Source organism: Trachurus japonicus, chromosome 9 (assembly GCF_045865225.1).
Source record: "Trachurus japonicus isolate A0001 chromosome 9, Traja_1.0".
NCBI classification, from domain to species: Eukaryota; Metazoa; Chordata; class Actinopteri; order Carangiformes; family Carangidae; genus Trachurus; species Trachurus japonicus.
This window is the reverse complement of record NC_140915.1, coordinates 38,440,641-38,467,929: the sequence shown is the minus strand read 5'-3', so window position 1 is coordinate 38,467,929 and position 27,289 is coordinate 38,440,641. Positions and strand designations below refer to the sequence as shown.

General features: G+C 43.1%; 1 protein-coding gene across 2 annotated transcripts in view; it reads left to right on the top strand.

Moving 5' to 3' along the window:
* sema4c (sema domain, immunoglobulin domain (Ig), transmembrane domain (TM) and short cytoplasmic domain, (semaphorin) 4C) overlaps nucleotides 1-27,289 on the top strand; it is a 99,931-nt gene that overhangs the window by 31,452 nt on the left and 41,190 nt on the right. The window contains exons 2-3 of one of the 2 annotated variants that reach the window (XM_085787794.1): nucleotides 2,205-2,341; nucleotides 20,064-20,273. In XM_085787794.1, the coding sequence (XP_085643920.1) occupies nucleotides 20,150-20,273 (124 nt within the window). In that variant the 5' untranslated portion in view covers nucleotides 2,205-2,341; nucleotides 20,064-20,149. Of the gene's footprint in view, nucleotides 1-2,204; nucleotides 2,342-20,059; nucleotides 20,274-27,289 lie in introns of both variants that reach the window. The other variant, XM_085787795.1, reaches the window with a different exon arrangement.

The following is a 27,289-nucleotide window of genomic DNA, read 5'->3' as shown; positions in this document are numbered from 1 at the left end:
AGCTTTGTGATGGTCTTACCCAGAATATGAGGTTGTGTGCGTGTGCGTGTCTGGCTTCAGTCAATATAGACTGATGGACATCACAGCTTTTCTCGTCAATATAGTGCAGCACACTGTGCACAAAATGTAGCAGAGTTTTCCAGTGCTGCTTTATTGACAGCAGTGAATGAACTATGATGGTGTCAGAGGTTTGGCTGCTGCCATTGTGCGCTCCCTGTGTGTAACAGTAGCCGACCCATACGTTACTGACAGTGTCCGCTTGGCCCGCGGCGCTCTCAATTGTGATTAGTGTGCTGCTGATGCTGACATGAATCTTGGCCTCTAGACACACACACACACACACACATATATATACACACATATGCGGATAAAAGTGTACACACAAACACAGACTTGGCTGGGACTCTGCAGTTAGTTATGTGATCTGCAGCGTGAACCGTGGGATCCAATGAATGCCAGCCTCAAGCATTCAGGTGTGTGTGTGTGTGTGTGTGTAGATGTGTGAGGTCAGAGAGTGTGTTTCATGTGTGTGTATTAAAGCAGCACAAGTACAGTACAATGAAATCAAGTTAATCCACACACATTTTCACATCAGGCTCAGTGTTGGTCCACACGCTGCTGTGCTCATCAGCAGGAAGAATCCACCTTGACAGCTCTGAACCACAAAGGGCGAACTTATCCTAGCTTGTTAACTCGACTGCATCATCCACTTCTACATCGCAATGATTTTCAGACAGCTGTCAACTGTTTGGTTTTTTGGGGTTTTTTAACTTTATGGTATTTTTCTTTTAGCTAACAAGCTTTCTTAAAAATAGGTACACAAGTTTGGACCACAACTGTTCTCTTTTCAACTCTTGTTATGAAAGAATAGCCTATCTTAAGATTGTATTGTGTCATACAAAATAGACAAGTAACATGGAATAAAGAACACCAGATAAACAAGTCCTGTTCAAAATTAGTTAGGATGTTCTGACTAGTAGTGATAGGTTAAGTCAAGATACCAAATGTATGGGGGGGGGAAACAAGGACATTTTTCTAAGCTGTTTGAGACATTTTCCATGTAATCTCTGCTTGGCTTTACTGACATGACAGATGAGTAATTTCAGTCCAGTTATCAAATGAATACAGTACAGACAAGAAACAGACAGAAAAAATTGAATAATATGTAAGTACCATATACGTAGAATAGATTATACTGGAAGCAATTTAATGACAATTATATTGTCAGGACATGTGCTACTAATGTAATCACTCTATCGTTTCTCTTTTGTGTGACAGCAGTTTATATATTTTCCAGCTCACGCTGCAGGCTGCTTTTCCTCCCCACACAGACAGGGGCAGTTTCTGAGGCTCAGAGACATGGATAAACTGGGGATATATGCTATATTGCTTAGTTTTTCAAAGAAAAACCTCTCAAATCTCAAACCTCAAATCCTTGTATGTCTCACAGAACAGTAGGACGTGTGATTCTGTGTCACCATGTATCTGTCTCTGCCTGTGGAAGGCCTGTTTCTACTTACTTAGTCTGGTGGCCAGGTACTCTGCTGTCATGTGCTCTCTCTTCAGGGTTAAATAGGCCTCTAATCTATTTTGTGACTTAGCGGTTTTGTTCCAATATTTGATATAACCTTCTTTTCATTTTGAGATGATTGTGTTGGGCCAGATTGTGTTTGGTGTCTGTCCACAAGCTCTGCTCACAAACACCAGAGCTCAAGGATCAGCTGGCAGAGAGGGGTCTCTTGTTCTTCTCTTTGGATGCTCATCTTTTGTTCTTATCTTTGTAAATATCTGTCTCACTCATCTTTCAAACTTTGAATCCTCAACTCGATTGTTCTGTGTGACTGATCTCTTGTTTGCAGAGACACAAAGTCATGGCGACTCATTAAACGCAATTAAAATTTGCTTTGAAAATTCAAAATCTTTTCAACTTTTAACACAGTTAAACAACAATTGGTTTGTGAGCATTCAAAAATAAAGCTACAGCTCCTACGACCTCTTGTATTGTGTTGGCGGTTTGCTCGGTAGCTACAGTAGTTCACCCAAGAGCCAGATGTTTCTAGACCACAGATGATTTCACTGTGGAGTTTTAATGCGTCTGTGTATGTGTGCATTTATGTGTGTGTGTGTGTGTGTGTGTGTGTGTGTGTGTACTTCCACCTGTCACTGATTACCCCCTCTCTTCTTCTTCTCTGTCTCTCTTTTAGCCCAATGTGACCTTCATCTGGGTTGCGTGTCTCTACTCAACATTCACGAAGAAGACTGAAGCAAAAAAAAAAAAAAAAACTGAAGGGGAGATTAAGAAGAAAGCACACAGACGCGCGAGGGAGGAGAAGAAAAACAAGTAAGAAAGTAAAAACAGAACAAAGGGTGGAGAAGAAAAACAGCAGCATCTTTGCTGCCTCCTCTGAAACCTTCCACGGCAAACAACACGACTGGCAGAGTGAATCAGAGGAGGAGAAAAGAGGAAAGAAAGGGAGAGGTGTGGTGAGGCATGTAAAATGTGCAAAGAATCAAAAAAATAAGAAGGTGGATACGAGGAGGGGAAAAGGAAGCCTTGCAAGGGCGGGGGAGGGGTGAGTTGTCAAAACAGGATGTGGAAATTACAGACATTTTCAGGTACTCCCGGAAAGAAATTATTTTGGTGCAAGACAAAGAGAAAAAGCAGAGGGAGCAGGAGTTCAGAAGGAGAGGGAAAGAAAAGATTGAATGTGGATATAGAATATTGGATTTCAGATATCACAGCATCATGTTAACAAGAGAGGGGGGGGTTGCACCGTTTCCTGATTGCGTATGTGTGAGTGAAAGCGTGGTGGCCAGATTTCACCCGAAGCACCAAAAGTAGAAGAATGAAGAAAACAGAAGTGACCACGCACAGAATTACAACTTCAGTTTTAGTGAATCATGAATTTTGTGACGTGTGATAAAAGCACGAGGTAATTTTTTCACTTTAAGTTTCATTTACTCACTGAAATATATCGAGCTGACTAAAGTCTGGGGAGAGAAGTTGAGAGGCTGAGCCTTTAGTTATGACTCTCTGCTCACAGCACATTTTATGGCAGCTGGTGTTTTATAGCCTCTTGTCCTGGTTTTGCCTCTCAGGCGACAGGCAGCCCGGCCTCGTCTGACTGGAAGACTTCCACACCGTACCGTAGGAGTTTTCCTACTGCGAGCTAGAAGCAGAGATCAATACCAGCCTCATATATGTTAACATGAAGCTGGAGTCAGGTAACAGTTAGCTTAGCTTAGCTTAGCATGACTTATGGATATACAGGGAAATAGAAAAGAAAAGGTCCCACCAGAACCTCCAGAGATAACCAAAGTATCAAGAGGACACGTCCTCCATTATTCTAAATTAGATAATTGAATTGTAAAAAGAAATAGCAGCGACACAGTTGTGAATAAAGCAGCATGACCGCGGTCACACAATGTCACCGTCACTGACTGGAAATGAAATGTAGCTGTAGCTGTAAGGAGTGAATCATTTAACAACTGTAATAGTTCACTTTGGGTTTTGGTTAGAACACACCATAATTGTGGAGCAAAAAACATGCACCCAAATGACACAAGTAGTTCTACCTTTTAATATAAGACTTACAGTAAAAGTCAAATAACATCCCCTGTATCTAGGTTACAGGGGATGTTATCTAGGCTATATGGAGGTAAGAGTGGTGTCAATCTTCTTACAGTATGTTCCTCTTGACAGCAGCGTAAATTTAGCCTTCCTATTATTACTGTAGCCTACTTAGTGGTAGGCCTATGTATTTACAAACAAATTTGCAATATGAGAAATAGATGCAGAATAACTACAGTAATAGCCTACACAGTGAATAAGAGGCCTTTGTGGCTTTGACTGCTGAGATATGAAAAGATGAAACAACAAAAGAGAAACAAGAAGATTTGATGTATATTTTTAATTCAGAAGATATAACTGGACACAAACCAAAGTTATTTCTGAGCAGTCCTTGTTGTAAAGAGCGTTGTATCATGTATTTGTAGTAGCTCTTACATGACAGCTTGTATGCTAATCGAGGGTTAGAATCCACAACCAACAGTCCACTGCTGCCTTTACCTCTAAAACCAAACCCCTCCCATATAGTACGCTGGAAATAATGTGTGAGACAGTATGCGCGTGTGAGAGTGTGTGTAAGTTAGTATAGGTGGCCATCTCATGTTAGGGCGTCTCTCATTTCCAATCAGCTGTCTGTGTGATGGAGCGTCTGGGAGCTGCGGCAGACTTCACTAAATTGCCTTCGATAAAACAAAGTTATTTGTATTCCAACTTTAACCTGCAGAATACACACAGACATATGGGCAGAATAAGGACGTTAAACACACACATACACACTCTCAAACATAGATATGTATACTATACAATGATGACAACGACAAAATCCTCTCACACACATAAACACCAAAAGTAAGAAAAAAAACATCCTCCGGCGACACCGCTCCATTTCCTCAGTCCATATTTTTCAAAAAAGCAAGTGTGTGCATGTGTGTGTGTCTCTCTCATCACAATGCACTTATCCCTCGTTCTCTCTAATAATTCTGAATCTCTCTCTCTCTCTCTCTCTCTCTGGCTGTCTGTCTCACACTCTCTATCTGTGTCTTTCACAGTGTGTGTTTATCTCTGCGAGGATATTGGTTGCCAATCATAAATAGCTTTCTCTCTGACAAGGTGCCGTCACAGACGCCAAGAGCTCGGGGGAGGAGGTGGGGGTGCGGGAGGGAGGGAGGGTGAGAAAGGTGGAAGAATGGAGGATATGACAGTGAGAGGAGAGAGATAGAGAGAGCAATAGAGGGAGGAAGAGGAAGAGGAGGAAGAGAGTGGAATGAAGCAGGAGAGATGGAGGTGGAGGTTATGCACATCAAGGTATAGTGTGACAGGTGTCAGATATATGCAGAAATAAATGAACTCCACTTATATACACACACCCCCGTGCACACTCAATCACACAGCAGAAATTGAAATGTTGGTGCGCGCTCACACAGTCCTACACACCGAGAGGCATGCGGTACAACACGAGCTGCTACTGTAAATTCTCAGATAGCGACGGGCGCTTTCATTTATCTCTCGCTGCTGAGGGAAACCGGCAAGAGTATTTTATCATATTTTAGATACCATCTCCTTCTTTTCTCATCTGTGCCTGGTTTAATTTGCTGTGTGCTGCTAACGCTAACGTCACACTTCTTCCCCCGTCTGCCTGTTGCCCTGATGAATGGAATCTAATGTACGTTAACACGGCGCAGTCTCCCTCAGAACAACAACAGGGACACTCTGTTGCTCCCAGTTTCTCTCATGTAACAAAATTACTGTTTTAATTTCACTCTGTGTTTTTTTTTCCTCTTCCAGTCACTTCCAGCGTTCTTGTTTTTTTTTATTTTTCCTTTTTTTTTATTGCTACTCCACATTGGCTGCAATGGTTTTTCACTTTAAAAGTGTTTCAGCGCCTAAGGGGCTGTGATCCTTAAGGCAGCTTCTCTCTGAAGGAAAATAAAAAAGAGACAGAGTAAAAAAAAAAAAGCAATTGGAATACATTAGTGACTAAGAGCTCAGCTTTGGTTTCAGGACTAGCTTGACATTTTGGGAAATACGCCTTTTCACTTAGTTGTGAGGATTTATGAGGAGATTCATACCATGTACGTAAATTAAACATGAAGTATAGAGTAAGCAGCTAATTGGCTGCGTCTCAAAAGCACATGGACTCACTTATAAAACTACACCTGGGCTTTTTGTGAATGAAACACATAACACAGTTGATTAAAACAGTTTTAAATATTCAGAGGTGTCAATACGTCATTTTTTATTTCCTCATATTCATTCATTTATTCTTAAGAACGTTTCACTGATCCAACATCTTTCTGAAGTGATTGGACATAATCAGTGAATTAAAACTCAGGACTTTAATGCTGAATGTAATTCCCTGTGAGTGATTTACCCCCCCCCCCCCCCCCCCCCCCCCAGCTGTTAGGAGGTCTTTATTTGTTTGTGCTGATCAGGGCCTTTTCTTGGATGCTGGCTGTTATTTGAGATCTTATAATCTATAACTGTTCTGGCAGTACACGCATTTGAGTGACACAGACATATACTCTTGGCCAAGTACATGTCCAGTCCCTACACACACACACACACACACACACACACACACACACACACCCAGGTTCCCCTCCATCAGTTTTGATGAGGTGAACCTTCTGCATCTTGCATTCCTCCGTCCTCTCCCCCTCTCCACGCAGCAGCAGTCCTTGTCTCTCAATCGATCCCAGCTTATCTTCCCGTAAACCTGGACCTTTTTTCTCTCCTCCTCGCCCTGCCACCTCCTACCCTTCTCTCCTTCCTTCTCATTGCTATCGATCAGCCTATGTGTTCAACAAAGTAGAGAGCAGGCAGCGGTTAATGTAGAGCCAGGCCGGAGGAGCGTTGCTTGTGGTTCACGTATCACCTTTCCCTCCTAATGGGCCCAATCAGGCTCTAATAGACCCGGGGCTGGAGCACTCTCTTCTCATTCCTCTCACCTTACACTTATGGTCTCTTCAAACAAATATCTCCACTAACTGATCTGAGAGCTGTCATTGGCAGATTTCTCCTCGAATTTATTCATCCGGGGAAGGATTTTTGCTTCTGCTGAGTGTGCACGAGCGCCTTGTCGGAAATGTTCTGCTTTGCATTTTTCACAGTAATGCACATTCATTCCTTGGGATCTGCCCCATACGAACCACAGTCTGCTAATTTTGGCCACTGGGACCTGCCCAGTACTGGAAACTGAACTCTTTCATCGTTTCCTGTCTTCTCTCAGTCAGTGAACACACTGAATCTAGCTGGGTTAACTGCCTTGCTGAAGGGCACCTTCATTGTTGACTAGTTGTTGAGTCAGAGGAAAGCCTCCCTCACTGTTCTCCTCTACAGCTTTCACCTGCCTTTCAAGGGTTTGAATGGCTTATGAATAAAAAATAAAAGAATAAGAGTGTTATCAAGGGAGATGAACAAGGTTGCACAGTTCAGTGTTGACAGTGAGACAACACAGTTTCTCATTATAAAGTTAGAGGAAACATAAATGAATATGCTATAAGCTGCCTGCTAATCTTCCTTGAGCTAATATTATTCAACAATTGGACCAACCAGTATCGAGTTACAGATGAACATTGATTCTCTCACAAATGAAAGGTTACATTTGCTATCAAGGAGTTTGCTGCTGCAGCCTTTGTTGGTCTTATATGACCAGCACACAGCAGCTAAAAAAAGCTAAAAGAAAGTAGAAGAGGACAAAGAGCAGTCTGGCAAGCTGTAAACCCACCTCCTGAATGATTCCCACCCTTTGAGGAAAACACAGTTCCTGCAAGGGAAGATATGAAGGACAAAAAAACAACACTGCTGCAATGAAAATGATGCTGCAAATTTCTTTTGTTCTTCTTTCTCTGACATTATAACACGTTCATTTTAATTTCTGGAGCAAAAATCGGAGGAAATAACTGGCAGACACAGAGATTCAAGTCAACAAGGGTTTGGATTTAGTTACAATACAAGTTGGCCCGTTAAATTAAACAGTAATTTTTAATGAATGACACTTTGGGAAATAATTTAGCAGTTTTGTTTCCTCAAAATAATGTTACTTATCCATGCTTTGTTGAACACTTGACTTCAGACATCAGAGCCATGTTCTGAGCCGTGTTTGTCCTCTGTTTGGGGATGTTCACATGTTCCCAACTGAAATTATTATATACAGTATAGGCTCCAACTACAATCTATAGTTGTTTTCATCCACACTTGCAGGGTACATCACCACAGATCAGTTCAGCCCAAATTTCAATCACTTTTATCCAAGTACTGCAAGTCTGTTTGGAAAGCCATGAAACTGTATAAGCAGATAAACAAACTCAACTTTACCATGAAAGCCTCAGCCCACAAAGTCATGCTGACCCTCAACATTTACACTACACTCAGTCATATCTTTTCCTTTCAGTCCTGTTTTTTTCCTCCTTTGCCTCTCCCATTCTATTCATCTCTCTGTCAGTGTTAGCTTGCCTCCCTCCCTCCCTCCCTCCCTCCCTACCTGCCTGCCCGTCATTGATGTGTGTGTGGGCTGTTTCTATAGGAGTCCAGCTAGGTGTAACCTTTCTGCCCTGTGGCACCTCACTGGGATCCAGGGCTCTGGGCTCAGCGTGAACTCCTGAACTCATCCCCCGAAAGAAACGCTCAAATAACGAAGCCCGAACCGAAAGGACAGAACAGATAGAGTGGGAGGGGAAAGCGAAAGAGCGCTACTGGACAATTAGCCCCCCAAGGAGCGTAGTAGGCGGTCTCCCCAAGCCAAAATACCCGTACACTGTGAGCATCCGAGGGACCCGGCAACCAGAGAGAGAGAAGCGAGAAGCAAGAGGGAGATAGCTTAGTGTGTGCGTGTGGGCGTGTGTGTGTCATAGTGTTTTGCATTCGCACGCCCAGCGGTTGTTGTTTCAAAATGAGACAGTGCGTCGGGAGCCCGCAGGCATCAATATGACCATTTCTATTATTCAGAGCTGATTACGGCGCTAAATCGTACAGTGGTGAATACTTTTTTAATGAGCTCTGAAATACAACTGAGAAACTTTGTCAGCTTTTTTGTTTGTCTGATTCTGGCTGTGGGCGGAAAATAGTGTATTTGATTAGTGCACTGGTGTGTGAGGAGCAGGTTGCAACATATATGAGTGGGGAGATGTTTGTGTATCTGTGGGTGTTCACAGGACGCATGATTAAATAGTTGTTCCATGTTTCCTAGGCTGATGCAGTGTACATGTATTATCTTCATGTGTTCATGTGGATACAGATACACAGTATAGTATGTAAATGTACGTGCTGTGCAGAGTTTCCTGCTGTGAATCCAGACCACTGGATTGAGAGAGATGTGATCGACCTATGGTGCACATGGACGATTGCGCACACCCATATCTGCCTATTGATGACAGGTCAGAGTGCTGTCCCCCCCCCGGGCCAGAACACGGGGCAAGCCGGGGCGGAGTGCACGTGAGTTGTACTCATCAGAAACAACATATGCTGGGCCGTGGAGGACAAGGTCACCCGGAGAAGAGGGGGGGAGCCCAAATGGAGCGGCTGTTTGAGAGAGAGCAGAATACAGACAATGTGTCTGCTCGCACTTAACTAACCTGGTTATTGTTGGCTTTCTGCAGTAATTACATTTCTTAAATGGCAAGTAAACCAAAAATCTGGTTTCCTCTATCAGGTTAGAGGACTAAGAGAAATCTGTAGTTAGATTGTGAGTCTCTCGCTGACCTAAATGTACTCGCATAGCAGTTTTTTTCCAGCTGTCTGTGTGCCATATAATATCGCAGACAAAAGCTCCAGCAGCAGACGCTCCAGCAGCCAATGTGATTAATCCAGACAAACGCAACACGTCACCTTCATAATCAGACTGTATTTTCATGTTCATGAAAGCAAGTTCTCACTTGTACTATTTTGGGGTTGTTTTGTGCCAGCCAATCAGTCGTGACTGATATGTCAGGTAATGAACGACTGATTAAATGTGCTCTCCTTGTTATTAATTTCAAAGCTTTAATTGGCTCGCTTGTTTTCTTTATTATTGCATTTATCAAGAGAAACAAATAGTTATATATCTCATGATGTAGGAATTAAAGGGTGTTGTTGAGCCCTGTTGGAAAGCATTTAACCAAATACTTCATCATGTATCTGCAGTTCTTTTAGTGGCTCCTGACCAGGTCTGATAAGTGACTGATTTCTGGTTTTATCAGAGACTGATGCACTGATGAAATGAGTTCCTGTAATGATTGGTTGGATTATAACCATGGACATCTGGGGAACAGGTTTGTGGAACGATGATTAAAAGTTTTCATCTTCATTTCAAACTCATTATAGTTCTTTTGAGTTCATTATCACTTCTTTAAGACACTTAATAACAGTTAACTAAGTGGTTCCACAGATTCAGATAGTCAAAGACTGATATTTCTGCTGTGGCTTTAAATGCTCCAGCATGTTCACCAACTGTTTAGTATCGGTCTTTGCTTTGGTGCTGAGCTGGAAGTATCTGTTTAGCTGTAACAGCTGTCTTCTGTGGCCGGCTACAACCTTGATAAGAGCAGAGAGAAGTTGCAGGCTGCCAAACTAAACCATCAAGATTAAAAACAAAATGCTTGGAGCTAAGAGGGACTGCAGATTTGGTTAATGATAACGTGTTCCAAATTACATGTTAGCCGTCGACCTATTGTTAACACAAAATATTTGTTGGTGCAGCTTTAATATCTGATCAGTATTTGGTTCTTTATCGTCAAAACTTTCCTATCACAGTTGTGAAATCTCCCCCACCCCCCCACTTCCCAGAATGTGCGAGCATGTCTTCCATCAGGCGTGCGTCCACCGCAACAAGAGATGAGCCACAGATGGTCTCGCTGTCTGTTAAACTGGACATCAGTCTCTCTGGTTTGGACTGGCCTGCGCCCCCTCCTCCATCGCTTCCTCAGGTCTGAGCAGGTGTTTGGCCCGAAGTTAGAGTCCAAATCAGATCCATTTCATCTGTAATCAGCTGGAGCCCCTGGCACTGATGGAGGAGATCAGAGCGCCGATCAAAGAATTATAAGCCCACCACGCCTGACCAGCCGACCATGACACGGACAAGGCGGCAGGGGGGACGGGGGGACGGGAGGGGGATGGGGGAGGGAGCGAGATCTACAGTAGGGATGAAAGGAGCGAAGATGGAGATTTGAAGGCCTGCATAATCTCCCAGGGGAGAGACATGAAAGCGCAGCATGCTGGGTGGAGGCAGCAGTGATGGAGGCTGAGATGGTATACTGCAAGTTCTCCTGGGATTTTCTTTTTTTTTTCTCTTTTTAACATTTCCATCAATTTGCAATAGGTTGTTTAAAGTCAAATTCTGCGCTCGGTTCCGCTTCAGTTTGAGGTAATTAGGACGGGAAGTGAATTCCAATCACCATGTGGAAGGAAAGTCAATGACATTAACTTGACGCTTTTCGAAATGGCTTGATGTCCTGGCGCTGCTTAGCAAACCCTTGATTGTATGCAAATATAGGAAGTCATGTGCTCAGGTGCATGAAAACTGATGGGTGGTTCACATATTGATGGTAGTGGCTTTAAAGGGCCATGTCGGACACTTTGTAGAGGGTTTTGTTTTTTTTTTTTTTAGAGGAAGACAATACAAGCCAGATCACAGTCTTTCACATTCATCTGGATTCACAAACACACACACACACACACACACACACACACACACACAGTGCATGCAGCTGATCAAACTGCTCTTTGATTATCAGTCTTTCATCTGTGCCAGCTCAACACAAACACACTGCACAATCTGCCAGCACATCATCCACGCACGCACACACACACACACACACACACACCGCTCTTTTATGTGAGGTGGTCAGCATAAAGGCTCCACACGCCTGTTTGTAACATCTGTATTCACAGATATGCTAGTTAATGCTATCACTTCAATGCAGACTCACTCGGGCTTGGGATTGCTTTCAAGCGTTCATTCAAACCATGCAGAATTTCATACAAAACCCCCGTCCGTCTGTACTTTACCTGCTGTAATTGTTCACCTGTGTCTTTGTACCAAGACTCTCAGATGCTGAGTGTGCAGGCTGTGGGAGGGAGAGTGCATGTTTCACTGTCAGTAGAGTGTCCGCTCTCCGCCTGCTTTATGTCAGTGCATAGGAAAGAGCTTTTTAGCGAGATGTAGAGCCGTGCCTCTCTTTACTTCGGCCCTGTTGCGTGCTCGGCTCTGCAGCTCCGTGTGAGTAAGTGAGAAGTATTAGCAAAGAAAATGCTGACTTTGATGTTGACCGCCCTCACTTTACATCCCACAAGTCATCTCAGTCAGTCGGACAGTGCTGTTAGATGATATTTGATCACAGTGATGATTACCCAGGCCATTCTTCTCTTGACTTGAACCCTGGGCTTTGAAATGTTTCGTCTTTGATGCCACTCCACAATCAGAGCTGTTATATGTTTATACATTCTTATTTCAGGCATTTAGTTAAAGCTGTCTTACAGGCCCCCTGCTTAGTCCAGAGACTCCTCTATGACATTTTGAACCCTTCAGAATACATTTGAATCGCATAAATGAAGCCAAGTTAACCTGGGTCACAAATTATCATTTTGCAAAGAATCTTGGTAGATCATGTTTTGAACATTTTTGCTTCTTCAAAGTGAAGTTAAAACAGTGACCTGTGCCAACAATCACACTTTACCTCTTTTAAGACCCATATTATTCTTTTTCATTGAGGTCTTTTATAACAAGGACTCTTCATCGCATTATCAAGTAATTACAAAAAATTGCTTCGTTGGTTAGTGAAATCATTTCATCCGGTTTGCAGTAAAAATGTCTGTATTGTAGAGTAGTGTGCCCACCTTACTCTGTGATGCTGACACTCCTTTCCAGAAAGAAAAACACACTACACCCCCCCCCCCAGTGTCTCCTTTTCTCACTTTTTAAAACTGGAGTTTACATCCACGCTGAGCGCTCAGTGTGGCTGTTGCCTACTTAGCCACAGCAGGGCTTTGAGCTAAATGCTAACATCTGTCTCACAATGACAGTGATGCGTGCCAAGATGCAGCGGGTAATGTTTACCATATTCACCATCTTAGTCTGGCGTGTTACTAAACACAAACCACAGCTGAGTTTTTGCAGGTATTTGGTCATAAACTGATTACATAAAACTAGAATTTTGGTCTGGGGATGAAAAAGTAATGAGGCCTCTTCCTCCGATAAATTATTCTAAATTATTGCCATTCCATCTGGATCAGAGCGGTTGGACCAAGCATCAGGTTGACACAGCTACAGTGCAGCACGGCTAAATATGACCCAGTGATATCAGTCAACACATTTTTTGAATTTCAATAATCCAATGTTGGATATCACTCCTAAGCTGCATCAGAAACTGCTTCATAGCCAATCATAATACACCAGATCTCCTGATTTCCAGAGGAGGGAGAGAAGGTATAAAGGCCAGGAAACACTCTCTCTCTCACTCTCTCTCTCTCTCTCCGTCCAAGAGGTGTGAAATCGTTTGATCCAGCTCGTTCTATTTAGGTGTAACAGCTTTTGTGTGCGAGAGTTTGCACTTGTGTGTGTTTTTTTAATGGTGCCGGAGCAATAAAAGGTGGAGGGATTGGGGGAGGGAGCAAGGTCGAAGGCAGGAAGGAAGGAAGGAAGGAAGGAAGGAAGAGAGCTGATGGTCGCTGCTGTGTTTGTTTTGCAGGGAGGCGAGAGGGGAGATGAAGGGTGGGGGGAGGGGGGGGGGGATTGTCCTGCAGCCCATCCCTCTGTATGTGTGTGTGTGCATGTGTGTGTGTGTGTGTGGGTGGGGGCGGGTGGAAGTTAGGGGTTAATGGACATTAAGTCTGTCCCAGTGTGATAGTCGGGGTGCAGGCTGCTGGGCCATGTGACCCGGCTCGCTTTAACCGGCTCAAGGGTCAGAGGTCGAGGTCTGAAGTCAAACAATGCCTGCGAGGACTAGCAATCAGCTGGGACAGCAGCAGAGGTCAGTGTGTGTGTGTGTGTGTGTGTGTGTGTGTGTGTGTGTGTGTGTGTGTGTGTGTGTGGTAATGTGGGCTGCCAGGAAGGTAGAGGTGGGGAAAATGAAGGGCAGGAAGAGGACAGTGGGAAACAGAGAGATGCAGCGGGGAAGAAAAGAGGACAGACAGATGGGGGCTGAAAACCTTCCTCGTCTCTTCCTTCCTGTCTTCCGCCCTCTTTGTAAGAAGAACCCTGCTTTGCGTCTCCCTGCAGGGATTCATCTTACCTCCAACTACACGCTGACAAGAAACACACACACACACACACACACACACACAATGAACACACACAGACACGAGAAGACAGACGTGCCAATGAAATGACACAAATCGACAGGCAGCAGCCAAAACACACACCGCTCAGCAACCCAATCAGAACATGTGGCCTATTTCTCTGTATGTTTTAATGAGCTCTCCATTGTGGAGTGCTGACTGATATTATTAGGCTGCCGTGTCTCAGCTCATTAGCTAAACCAGGCTCAACAACAACACCAGCAGCTAAAAGATGATTTGATACCGCCTGCAGAGTTATGTGACACCACAGGACCTTAAAGAGGCCGCGGTGAGAGACGGAGCAGCCGAGTTAATTTGGTCATCAGGGGGAGAGCGAGGCTGCGCCCTCGCTCCTCACAGCGCACACAGGGATCGTAAGAGTTGCTTTGAAAGAGAGAGAATAGAAAAGAAAAAGAAAATAAAAATTCATCACAGACTGACTTGAGCCGTCTCTCCCGGCGTTCATAAAGTTCCCTGCAGAGAGTGCAGTTTTTAGAGGCGTCAAGAGAAGTAGTCAACACGGAATGGAAAACAATCCTGCAGCTAGCTAATCTGTTCTTAGTTGATTGTTATTGCTCCGTGGTGAACGACTCCATTTCTGCATTGGCACTGCATGGATTCCCTCTGCTGTATGCTATTAAAGCAGCTAAATGGATCACACTGACTCACCACGCCGCTGCTGCTTTTCCAATAGTCGGTGGTACAGATACGGCTCATGCTGCTGTTGGCCAGGTCATTTATTAGCACGTTAACCGCTAGCTGACCACTGTGGGCCATGCAAGCTGTCATTACACTATGATGTTGTTACATTCAACAGTTGAATACTCACTATGCAGTAACATTACAATGTTGTGTATATGTTAAAGGGATAGTTCAACATTTTGAACTACCGAAACAGAGTTGTTTTCAAGGTAAATTCATGCAAAATCACTGATGCGTGATGCCGTTGGGGGCATTTGGCTCGAAAACAACAACTATCTTGCAATGTTCTGTTATTATCTCATAGCGTGGTGAATGTGCAGCTCACAACTTGTCCACCAGAGAGTTTTGGAGTTGTTGGATTGTGTATTTGATGAGTTTCATGGGGGAAACCAAGAAAGTAGCCTCCGTAGCGTAGCTCTGAGCAGCTTCTAAAATAATTTACACCGACAATTAAAGGTAACGAACCTACTCCTAAAACTACAGTATAGGGATTATGGCAATGGGCCAGTTTGCCAAAATGTTGAACTATCCATTTAACATGATACAGTATAATTGGATGCTGCTATATTTCCATGAAATCATAGCACCCATTTTAACTGCATTTTTACATTTTTCAACCAGAGAAAGTAAATGACTTGTCTTTTCCATCCACGACCATCAGAGCGATGCAGAATGAGTAGAGTCGACCTAGTGTAAATTACATCCAATGGCTCTGAAGGTTATTTCACCCAGTTCAATAGAACAGATCCTTGGGGCTTACAAAGCCACTTAGCTTTATCCTAACACCATAACAAGTGCACAGATCAGAGGAGAGCTGACGTTAATGAGTGTGGCTCATCCCCCTCGGTCAGGTGCAGGGTTGACGTGGAGGTCGGCAGGTAGCAGTTAGGTGTGTCACCTCACCACCGTCTTAAACAGATTGAGACTCTATTGAGAGGATTATAATTCTACAGATGGAGAGCTGGTCCAGACCATCAATACAGGCCGGTATCCTGGTTTCAACTATTTATTGGAGGAAGGGTATAGTCTCCTCATCGCTTTGCATTGATCTGATGTTTTTGTCTTATCAATACTTTTTCTCTCCGGTTGAGCCGAAGCTTCAGCAGATAAGTCACATATCATGTACATCATGATTAATTTACCGAGTGTTTCTCCACCACACTCCGAACTCCTAACTGATTTTTTTTTTTTTTTTACCTCAGTCAAGCATAAAAAATCTTTTTTGCAACATTTCATGATTTCTTTAAATTATTAAGGTTTTTTATCTCTTTTTTTCTAAATTAAACTACATAATTGGTACTTTTACTTATCTTAGTGTCTACAACACTTTTACTACATTTTTTATTGTACCAATGAATATTTTACTTCAAACTAGTGGATTGTGAAGAATTTTCTTCTCCACAAGAGCAGCAGGTTAACGTTTTGTTTTTTGTTTTTCCAGTTGCCCTACGGAAACATTATTTCATTTGCAATTTATTATTTTTTGTTTATTACAATATAATTGAGCTGTGTCCTTTTGGAAAGTAGATAACTCCTTGATGAAGATGATTTACTGAAAGCAATTTAACATTATTTATTTGTTTGGATTGTTACACAACTATTTCTTACAAATCCTAATGGGGTAACTTAGAGTGTTACAGGGGTTCCCATTCACTTCAACACAGACAGACTCCACTATAGTCCATATAGTTTAGAAATGTATTTCAGGCTGTAATGGCAATAGCAACCTTCAAGATTTTACCTTCATGTTATCAAAAGCTTTGATTATTCAATAGGTATTAAATTGTATTTTGACTGTTGGTCATGTGACCACTGCTTGTAGGTCATATTAGTCCCTGAAGTCTCATCTCTCTCTACAGTATCTACCACTTAGGACAAAGAGGGTTTTAAGAGGTCACTTCGTGCATCATTAAAACCCTGTTCATTTGCTGAATTTGAAGATGCTATATTCTGCTTTGGCATTTGGCAATTATTTATGATAAACAGGGGTGTGTTTGCAATAGCGGAGAAATGGAAAGAGAGGAAGATAAAATAAAATGAAATAGGAAGTCAATAAAAGACAAAGTAGAAATGAGAATAAGGTACACGTCACGTTATTGTAACTTTCATCCAACAGGCAGAAGCCTCGACTCTCCACCTCCTTCGCCGCCTCTCCCTCCTCGTCTGCCCCTGTAGTGTTTACACGCTGCCTCTTCTCTTAATCCGACCTTCAGGATGCCAACTTCACTTTGTTGCATCTCAGCACAGAGATGGAGCATCTTGGAGAGGAGACAAAACATGAAAAATTGCATGCCTCCCCCAACATCTCAAATGTGTTTTTCTTTCTTTTTCGCTCTCTTTTTTTCTCATCCTTTCAGCCCTTCATCCCTCGCTCCCTCCCTCCCTCCCTCCATCTCAATCTCTTCACGGCTCACTCATGCGTTGGCCGGCGAGGCCTCCAGCATCGATCCAATAAAGCTGGTAGTCGGCACTGCCGGGCTTGGAGAGCTTTCACCCAAACCTAGCATTTAAGCACGCTCATTTAACAGCACGTCGCCATGATCTGATCTGCGGGTGGAGGGCGGAGGGCGGAGGGGGAGTATTATTTTCCTCTCAAAAGTGTAATCAATAACAGTCACATTGGTTGGAAATGGGCACGTAGACACACACGCATGCACACACACACCTCTCCAAATCTCAATTACCTCCCCTGCCAATCTGCCAAATAGACCAAAATGTTTGTTTGCCAGCTCTGAAACTTAATATTCACATGTGGGAAGAGGCGAGGAAGAGGGAGTGGGAGACGTGAAATGTGCTACACATGCATAGGTATTTTCTTTCTTTGGCTGCGTTAAAGTAAACACAGGTTGACATTTTGTGCCTGTTTAAAAGTCAATGGGTTCCCTTCTCCAATGAGCACACACCATCAAAGGCGTCGTTTTCCTCGCCGATAAGCAGCAGCAGCAGCAGGTGTGGAAGGGAGAGATTACAGATGGTGTGTGTGGTGCATTTAGCTTCTTATGAAGGTATTTAGTCCTCATAAGAACACCAACATCGATGAATATCCATCATTCCTCTTATCAGCAGCAGATAGGCTGAAGTTCCCTCACTGGTTTAGTGTTAAGGTGACACTTATTGAGTTGGAGTTGGATCTCTTCAAGTTGAAATCATGGTCTGTTCAGTAAATAACCCAGCCAAGCCATGCAGATAGTTTTGGTTTTGCATGCTGAGGTTTTTCTTTAGATACTCATCTCTGAGATTTCTGCTGCCATTTGAATACAATAGAAGTGAACGGAAATGTTCCTTATGGTGCCTACAGCATTTAAAAATGACATTTCAATTTGACAGTGTCCCCTCTTTCCAAGAATACAGACCACAGTATGAAGAGCTGTCAAAAAGAACTACTTTCTGCTGACAAAAAATAGTCCCTACTACGAAAACACCGGACAGACCGTTATGTCGATTATCCTAAGACTTTAGTCTGCTTCAGACAAAGTGCTTATCAGATTACGTAACAGGGAAATAATAAAATCCTCTTTCCAGTTCCGTAATCAGACAGGACTGCTTTTTTTTATATAATTTCTTTCGAAACAGACAATCCCACATTGGTACTTACTTAACTGCACTGTGATTGGCCCCGTGATGTAAGAGTTAGTTTGAACTTCTCTCTCAAGTTACCTTTTCTAACCCTTCACACAACTTCTTTGCATAAGTGTAACCCAGTGAAGCACCATGGAGGCCTTTGATAAGAGGAAAGCCTACACTGCAAAAATTCAAATATCTAACCAAGAATATTTGTCTTATTTCTAGTCAAAATGTAATTTCTAGTCAAAACAAATCTCATTATACTTAAAATAAGACTCACCACATTAAAAGTAGCTTGTTTTTAGACACTTTTTTACTTCTTTTAGGTAATGAGTCTTATTTTAAGTGGAAGATTTTTAGTTTCTGCAGTGTACTTTTGATTTATACTGTTAATTACAGTACATGGAGGTCATGGAGGCATCTAGACACAGATGTGATAACAGACTTTTGTGCAAACACATCATATAATCTAGTGTGTTTCAGGCGTGATTCTTCAGTCATATGGTTCCATCAGGCATTTAGCTTCAACATTGGCAGTGATGTAAACACAACAGCCAGGTGAAACCATGGTGAACAAGATGTGCAGATCTGTTTCACCAATTTTCACGGTGGCTAGCGGCTCACTCATCCTCCCATGTGTCTGCGTGGGTGCTCTTTAACTACATCTGATGATATAATAGACGCTGTGTCTGGCTGTTGCTGCAGAGGGAAGTTTATCACTGTGAGAAATACAAATAAAATCCCATTCATCTCCACTGTTTTGTCGATTGTCAGCAGAAATCTCACATCCTAAATCGTGGGAAGATAAAATCATCTGTGAGGTTAAATGTCACAAGAGAAGATCTTTTTTTTCTTTTTTGTAATTTGGATGAATCGACTTATTTCAGCAATAAATCTCACTTGCAAGAAGAACAAGTAGAACATGTTGTTTCTTTCTTAGCACATGGGGGTTTGTTAGCATAGGTAGCTCACTAATGAATCCAATGATGACATTCATCTAATATAATTAAAAAAGTTATTTTCACACTCAAACACTCCTCTAATGAAACTTCTGATGAAAAAGTAATTAATTTATTTAATGCTGCTCATGGCTGATTTAACAGTTACTTGTTAATAAGTGACGTGCTTCATCTTGGATGAGTGCACTCAACACATTTCTGCCACTTATTGATGTCACGGAGTTCATACTTACAGTGTGTGTGTGTGTGTGTGTGTGTGTGTGTGTGTGTGTGTGTAGTATTTTAATGTGAAATTCCACTTCTCATCCTGTGCATCAGTCTCACCTGCAGCCCAGTAACAAGTCAATCATCCTGTGCTGTTATTGGACTGTAATGCCGCTCTGTAGCTGCACACTTGACATGTTCATTAGGTATAAACCAATTCATTTACAACACAGTGCTATTGGATTGTCCTTGCCTCGACATTCATTTCCTAACACATTGGTGTTTGATGCGTTGCCAACGCCAATTAACTTTGATAACTCAGCCCCAGTTTAATATACTGCTGCTGAATTGGCTTGACAAGAGTGCAGCGATAAGCTATTTCTGCGCTTTTTTGAGTGCCGATAGCTGGATTATCGCTCAGAGTGAGGGAGGGACATGGAGAACTTTCCTGCATAACCCCCAAGGCCAAAAGTCATTAAAATGTTTGCTTTTGTTTTTGTTGGCAGACACTCACACTCAGAGGAACATACACCGATTAAAGCTGCGTCCTTGTTGGCTTCAATGATTTGCATAACTCATTTCTGTTTTACATTATTGTGGATTTCGATGACTGTGTTCAGTTTTATAGACCTACATGCTTTCAGAGTCAGAAATTTATCTTTCAGCGCAGCTTGGATGTATAAACCACTCTGTGTGGCTCGTGCATGTTTTAAACACTTTTGCGACAAAATTGTCTGTGATGAACAACCCAGTCAATAAGGAAAGTGAATTGCTGCTTCTAGCTGATGTCTTGGTTTTTCCTCTCCACCAGGCAGGCTGCCAGAAGCCCGGCCGCTCCCTCCAGTCCCTCCGATCAACTGATTGATCCCCCCGATCCATCACTCGACACCGGTCCCGGCGAATGGGAGCTGACATGGGAGCCATGGGCGGGACAAAGGTCCTGCTCCTGGTAATTCTGGTTGGATGGGAGAAGTCGGTGGGCCTCAACTGGAACCCAATCCCACGCAAGACTGTTCGATACAAGGGTGAGTGACCAGTGTAATGCCAGTTGATAGAGGGGTTCCACCTCAGTGGCCACTAAAACATTTCAGTGAAAGCCTGACTTTAAAAAAATACCATAATGCGGCAATTCCTTCAAGTCACAGTAGAATCCAGTGCCCCTCCGTTAGCTGCTCATGTACTCACACTAAGTTGTCAAAAACATGTCAGACCCTCTTTTCTTATCCTGTAAAACTGGATGTTTATACAGAGTTTATCATCCTGTTAAGGCAGCAAGCTAATCCCCCACCGTTTATCACTGTTAGCTTAGTTAGCGAGATACTGTAGGTTTGTGCTCACACACGCTTTCTGTGCTGAATACTTAACAAGCTTTAAGTTTGGTACAGTATATAATACGGATAATAATAAAGATGTTTTAGTCCATATGCAAAAGACATTTGTACCTATAAGATGTGATAGCTCCTCCCATGTTGGACCGTCCAGCTGTCCTTTCCCTCAGAGGTGAGCAGGTGTAAAGACAAACTGTTGTCATGAGACATGCAGCAGCCTGGACATTTTTTGGAAATGCGCCATGGTAACTGTTGGACCTCACAAAGCAGATTAAACAGGCTGACAGCTGTTTGTTGTGATTCACCAGGTCGGACATCTGATTCAAAGCTGATAAGACAATGTATTCAATTACAACAATCAGGGAAGGGATAATGATTTCTGATGAGTCCCACTTTGACCCCCAGCAGAACAATATATCGGTCTAATCCTCGTGCTCAAACTGTATTTGCGCTATTTATCTCGGCCCTTCTCTCCAGCCAAGCCCAGCTTTCTTCACTGAACAATGCCAATTGTTGCAAGATGAGAAATAGTCTTTTTTTTTTTAATCCCTCAGAGGGGAAGTGCTGCATTCTCTCTCTTGGGGATTATGGAAATACCATAAAGAGAGGAGGAAAAAAAATATGTGGAGAAAAGCTACATTTTCTCACCTCTCTGTACCACCTATGCTACCTTTCATCCCATATCTATCCCTCCTCTCCGTTCTCTTCCTCCTCTTTCTTTCTCCCATTCATCCCTCCCCTCTCTCCCTTCTTTGCTTTGTATGCTGCGGCTCATCGCATGAACCCGAAATGCTCTCATGGCGTTTTCACAAAGAGCTCCGATTTCAGCCACTCTCGAGGAGAATGGCGCGTGGTGGTGGTGGTGTGTGAGGATATTTCAAAAGCTGCTTTCTCATACCGCTATCGCCCATCCCCCCCTCCTCTCCCCTCCCCTTCTCCCTCTTTTTCCACACAGCCCTCCTTCCTCCTCATCCCTCCAACGCTACAGGCATGATCACTGGTGTTGTGGTGAGATGTGAGGACATGAGAATGGAGGGAGAAAAACAATCGATAGGGCATCAATAGTTTCTGGTGAAACGCTCCAGTGTGACAATGCGAAGCCAGTGTGTTGGCAGTGGCAGAGCAGCCCCAGATCCACGCTGCACTTTGGCCAGCGCTCAGTTGTGGTAAAGACTAAGCAGACAGGGCAAACAGGGACAGCTGCACACATGTGGTCTTATATGAAAGAAGCAAAAAAAAAAGAAGAATCTCATTTTTTGGTATTTTTCTGAATAAATTTGCCTGTCAAGACAAGATAACACCATCCGCTTCAAGTCTAGCTGTACTGTCTGAAATAAAAGCCCTGTCATGAAACACGGGAGAAGGCAGATCACGTCACTCGTATCGTACTTGATTTGAGTGTGGCACTTGAGCGCAGAACGATTCTTGACGCAAATTGATTTGCATTGGAAACAAGTGGGATTATCTTACCCGTTGACAGATTTCTCCACTTGGTTAAAGAAAAATGAGATTTTGGGGCTCAATACCGGGTTAAATGACTTATATGGATGGATTCTCGCAACAGTGCTGAGGAGGAGATATTATGAAAGAGGTGAAATGGAAAAACAAAGCTGCAGAAAGACGGAGAGATGGATTGGAGGGGGGGGGGTTGAAACGAAAAGAGAGAGAGAAGATATAAAATGGAAAGAAAGCAGCAAGGAGAAGAACGGTTGAGAAGCACAGAGAGAGAGACTGAGAGAGAGAGGCCAGTCACTAACTGCCTTAAAAGGACAGAAAGTAGCTTCAGACGAATGACAGAGAAAGGAAAACACACACACACACACACACACACACACACACACACACACACACACTCTCTCTCGCTCTCTGTCTCTCCGCAGGCCGTTTACCTTGTGTTTCATTTTGCATGGAAGCATCTACCTTCCCATACAAACGCACAGCTTCCATATTAACGTCTGATTGTGTGTGTGTGTGTGTGTGTGTGTGTGTGTGTGTGGAAGGGAGGGACAGAGAGCGAGAGAAGTGCAGTTTGCATGCAGCGTGAGTTTTCAAGACAGAAACGAGAAGACAAGGCAATAAAAAACAAGAGTGAGAGAAAATGTGAGGGCACAGAGGGCGTGTGTTTATACCTATTTGTGTTGAGAGGGAGTGTGTGTGTGTGTGTGTGTGTGTGTGTGTGTGTGTAGTGAGTGTGTGTGAGTGTAGCTGCGTGTCTGTCTATCTAATCCCCTTTGTTTATATGTGTGTGTCAGTGTGTGTACTGCTTAGGCTGGCAGTCTGAGGGATTTGGAGCTCCGGGGCAGCACAGGAGGGGTGTGTATGCGTGTGTGTGTGTGTGTGTGTGTGTGTGTGTGTGTGTGTGTGTGTGTGTGTGTGTGTGTGTGTGTGTGTAAGTTGGGGATGGGTTATGGTTGGGTAGAGATGGCTAAAGCGATAATATTCCCCCCCACCCCTGCCCAACCTCCACCTCCACCTCCGCCCCCACCAACATCAACACCACCACCGCCCAACAATTACAGCAGGTTTAGATGAGGTTGCAGAAAAAAAAGCAAGCATCCCCTCTCTCTCTCTTTCTCTCCGTGCATCGTTTTCTCTCTCTCTCTCTCTTAATCTATTCACTTCTTCTCCGTCTCCTACTTTTTAAAAGTCATGTGTTGACATTTTAAATCATAGGCTGTTGTTATCCTTCACCAGCCGCTCATCACATTTATGGAGAGAAAGAAAGAAAGAAAGATCAGTGTTGGTTCCTAATGAGACGTTTTATGTACACGCATTATATATGGCCTTCATAAAGCTCCTAATGAGTGTTGTAATTTACATACTTTTCATTTTTGTCGCATATTCTCTCATTCTATTCACTGACAAGGTGCATGTGTCTTGATTTCCTTTCTCTTTTATGTGGATTATAATTCATACTTATGTTCACATTGTACACGTTTCTTATCCATCATTGTTTGCATATACAATACATTTTTATCTAATGTTAAAGCATAAGGCTGATGTTATTCTCCATTTACATTTGGTCTAGATTTTATTTTAGACCAAAATAACAGCATGCTAATCCATTTTTCAGTACTTTCTGACTCAGCTACCTTGTTTGTACAGCACTCAACCCCAAGTCTGTTGGCTCCAACTGTAGATGTAAATCTTCGACTATGGTTTAAGTCATTTTATAAATCAGCTGGGTACTGTAGTTTATGTTAGTGAACAAACAGTGTAGTTCTCAGGGGCCATTTTCAGTTGGGGATTAATAGACATTTCAAATATTTACCGCATCAGGGCTATATGTGAGATTAACATAACATAAATGAAGTCAGCCATATTTATGGTAATTAAGGAGCATGCCACCCAGTGCAACAGTGTGGTGAATGGAGCTCTGACACAGCAGCCTTTTGAGAGCTATCAGCAGGTCTCAGTGGGAGTGGGTATCAAATCCCACAGTCCAACATAGGCCTCTAATTGTCTACATGGCAACACTTAATTTTCTATCAAATGTCCCATCATCCCGACAATTCTTGCCTTTTGTGTTAAACATCCTGCCTTTCTGACAATTTCTTTAATAGCATATTTTCTCCTCAAAAGAATTTGCACTGGTTGAGCTTAGGCAATGATGAAAGGAGTTGGTTAAGTTTAGTAAAAAGACCAGAGGCTAGACAGGCCAGATAAGGACAATAAAGGCCTTTTAAGTTAAGTTTAAGTTCAGATTGATAGAGTCCAGATAAGTAGGAGTCGCCTGTTGAGTAACGCACATTTCCTTTTATTGAAAGCCCTGTGGCGTGTCTGAATGGTGGTAGGCTATGTCAGAGTGGTGGGATGTCAGAATGACAGCGTAACCGTCCTAAATAAGTCATTATTATTAATAACTTTATGCTAACCTAACTGCTAGCCTGCTTTAAGCCACAAAAAGTTACCTGAATTAAGAAATGTCAGCTACTATGTCTTTTGAGAAAACTCTTACCACACTGTCTGTGGCACGGCCTCATTGATTGGACGATAATGGCGTAACATTAGCTCTTTGCTAACGCTGCTCTTTGCTAACAGAGTTGAAGTGGCTCCATCTGGGATTTTTGTTTTTCCTTTTAGCAACACTGTTTATGTTGCCGTTGATTTTTTTTTGTTGAGTCTTTGTAGTGATGAACGTGGTAATCCCAGCCATCATCTTGTCTGTCTGTTGGTGCCAAACACATCTTTCCCTCCTGCCGGCGCAGCACCAACGTCTGCTGCAGCAGCACCGCTCATTTAAAGGGTCATGTTGTCAGGAGTTTTTTTGCTGTTCAATTGTTTTGGTGTTGAGGATGAAGTCAAATCATTTAGCATCGAAAGGCTCTGCCCAGGTGTAATAATGACATAAATCACTTTTTCTTAACAATGACCGGAAAAGTAGTGAAATGACAATATTGTTAGTTAACAGCAGTAGCCTATATATTAAAGCAGAAGTAAGTGATCCGGTGGTTTTGTCTAACTTCCTGTCAGCAGATGGAGTTAGCAGTCCCCGCCCTCGTCCCTACGTCACCACATTCACGCGCATCCCTTGTCTGCACACACAGAGAGGACTGCCCCTTTATGCCGTTCTCTCTCCTCATTGGATAAAGGTTGTAGGATACAAGGAAAGTTTTCTCCTCGGCTCAGAGCAGAGGGACTGACAGACCCGTGTTTCAGACCAAACACTCAATAGAAGTGATTGCTGTCGGAAGATATAACTATTTAAGACTTATATTAAAGCAGATATCAGTGGCACGGCCGTTTCGGCTAATGCTGTGTTCAAGGCAGGCTTTTGAAACCGTAAGTTACAGCTTCAAGTCACAACTACGACTTGGTAGCGTTCCAGGTAACCCGTAGCTCGTGTTTTTACCGTCCTGTTGTCTGTGAAAGTTCCCTATAACGGCCACTCGTAACTTCCGACCCGTGAACTCGTACCAGATCGAACTGGTATGACTTCACAGGAAGGAAAAACACAAAGTACGAGTTTCCTTGAACGCACCATGAGTTAGCAGCCCCCGCCCTTGTCAGGCATCAATTGGTCCTCGTGCTACGTCACCACATTCACGCGCATCCCTTGGCTGCACACACAGCCCTTCATGCCGTTCTCTCCCCTCATTGGATAACACTTGTATCCCACAAGGAAAATTTTCTCCTCGGGTTACAGCAGAGCAGAGTGACGGAGAGACTCGTGTTTAGGCTGAAATACTTCATGTAAGTGATTGCTGACGGAAAATAGGACTATTTAGGACTTATATTAAAGCAGAACTATGCAGGATTTGGGCTGTAATTATTGTGGCTCAGAGTCACTGTGATGGTAGAGTGACCTGTTATGAAGTGAATGGGGTCTAGGCCAATGCGCTCACCCCCCCCACTGGCTGAAAACCGCACTTGCAAGATCAGTCGTCCGTCTCGGTGTTACAAATCTCGTCAATGGATAGAAGTATCGCGAGAAACTGCTTTACGGCAGTACGAGATAAGAACGCATATGACGTCATGCATGTCACGAATCGTGATTGGTTTGAGTTCGGAAAGTCGGAGGAAACCATGGAAACATGAAATGTTTACTGATGAAGTTCAGCTTGTGGCTAACAGGGAGCTAATGCTAACACAGATACACACACCATGGGTCTTTTATAAGATAATGTAATACATCATGACACACACACACACACCTTCGCGTTTTGGAACCTTTATTCCTGTGTGTGTATGTCTGTGTCTTTGTGCCTGTGTGTGGCTGTATTAGCGTTAGCGCCGTGTTAGCATTAGCTCCGTGTTAGCATAGCGTTAGCTCGGTGTTAGCATTAGCTCCGTGTTAGCATTAGCGCCGTGTTAGCGTTAGCTAGGTGTTAGCAGGGCTTAGCAAACAGCAGTAAACACAAGCACGTGTAGGGGGGGTGGAGGAGGTGGCGGCGGCGAGTTTTTTTTGTTTTTTTTACGACAGTGACATGTGCCTACCAGAACTGTGGGGGAGCTCCGGAGAGGGAAAAAAAGAGAAACCAACGAAGGAGCGAGCTATTTCCGGCCGAGCTGCATAGTTCTGCTTTAACAAAAACATTCCACTGATATCTGCTTTAACACAAATATTCACCTTACTTTTGCTTTAAGCACAGCAGCTGTTAAAGCCCTGTGTGTAATGAATTAAGCATTTTTTTTCTTTCACTTATGAATTCAACTTCTGTTGAATCGAAGTCCAGTTGCAAGTTAAAAGCCTCATGTCTGCAGGTCTGGTGGAATCAATTCAAGGTTGTGTGTTTTCATTGAGTTTGTTGACAATAAGAGAAATAGGACCTGCTTCATCCTTATAACTGAAAGGTTCAAGCAGGGGATTTCATATCCTTTCTCTCTCTTGTTTCCTGCCTTTCACCTCTTCTCCTTTTGTTCTCTGTCTCTGTGACTTACCTACTCTGTCTTTTCCTCCCATTTGTTAATGAACTGGCCACAGCTGATTGGAGTATCCATTATGTTGTTTTAAAGCTATTTCACGCTCTTAACCTGGCCCATTTCCACTCACCAAAGAACGTGCTTCAGTTGATAGCGCCACTGTCTTCTCCCACTCACCTTTATCTCTTTTCCTCTCTCCTTCTCCCTGTCTTTTTTCTTTTTTTTTGCCTTCTTCTGGTGCATTTGTACACACAAACAGCCACACAAACGCGCCTCAGCCCAGCCTAACAGCAGAGGCCAGTAAGCCAAAACTATGACAAAACACAGCAGCTGTGGTCAAACAAAGAAAG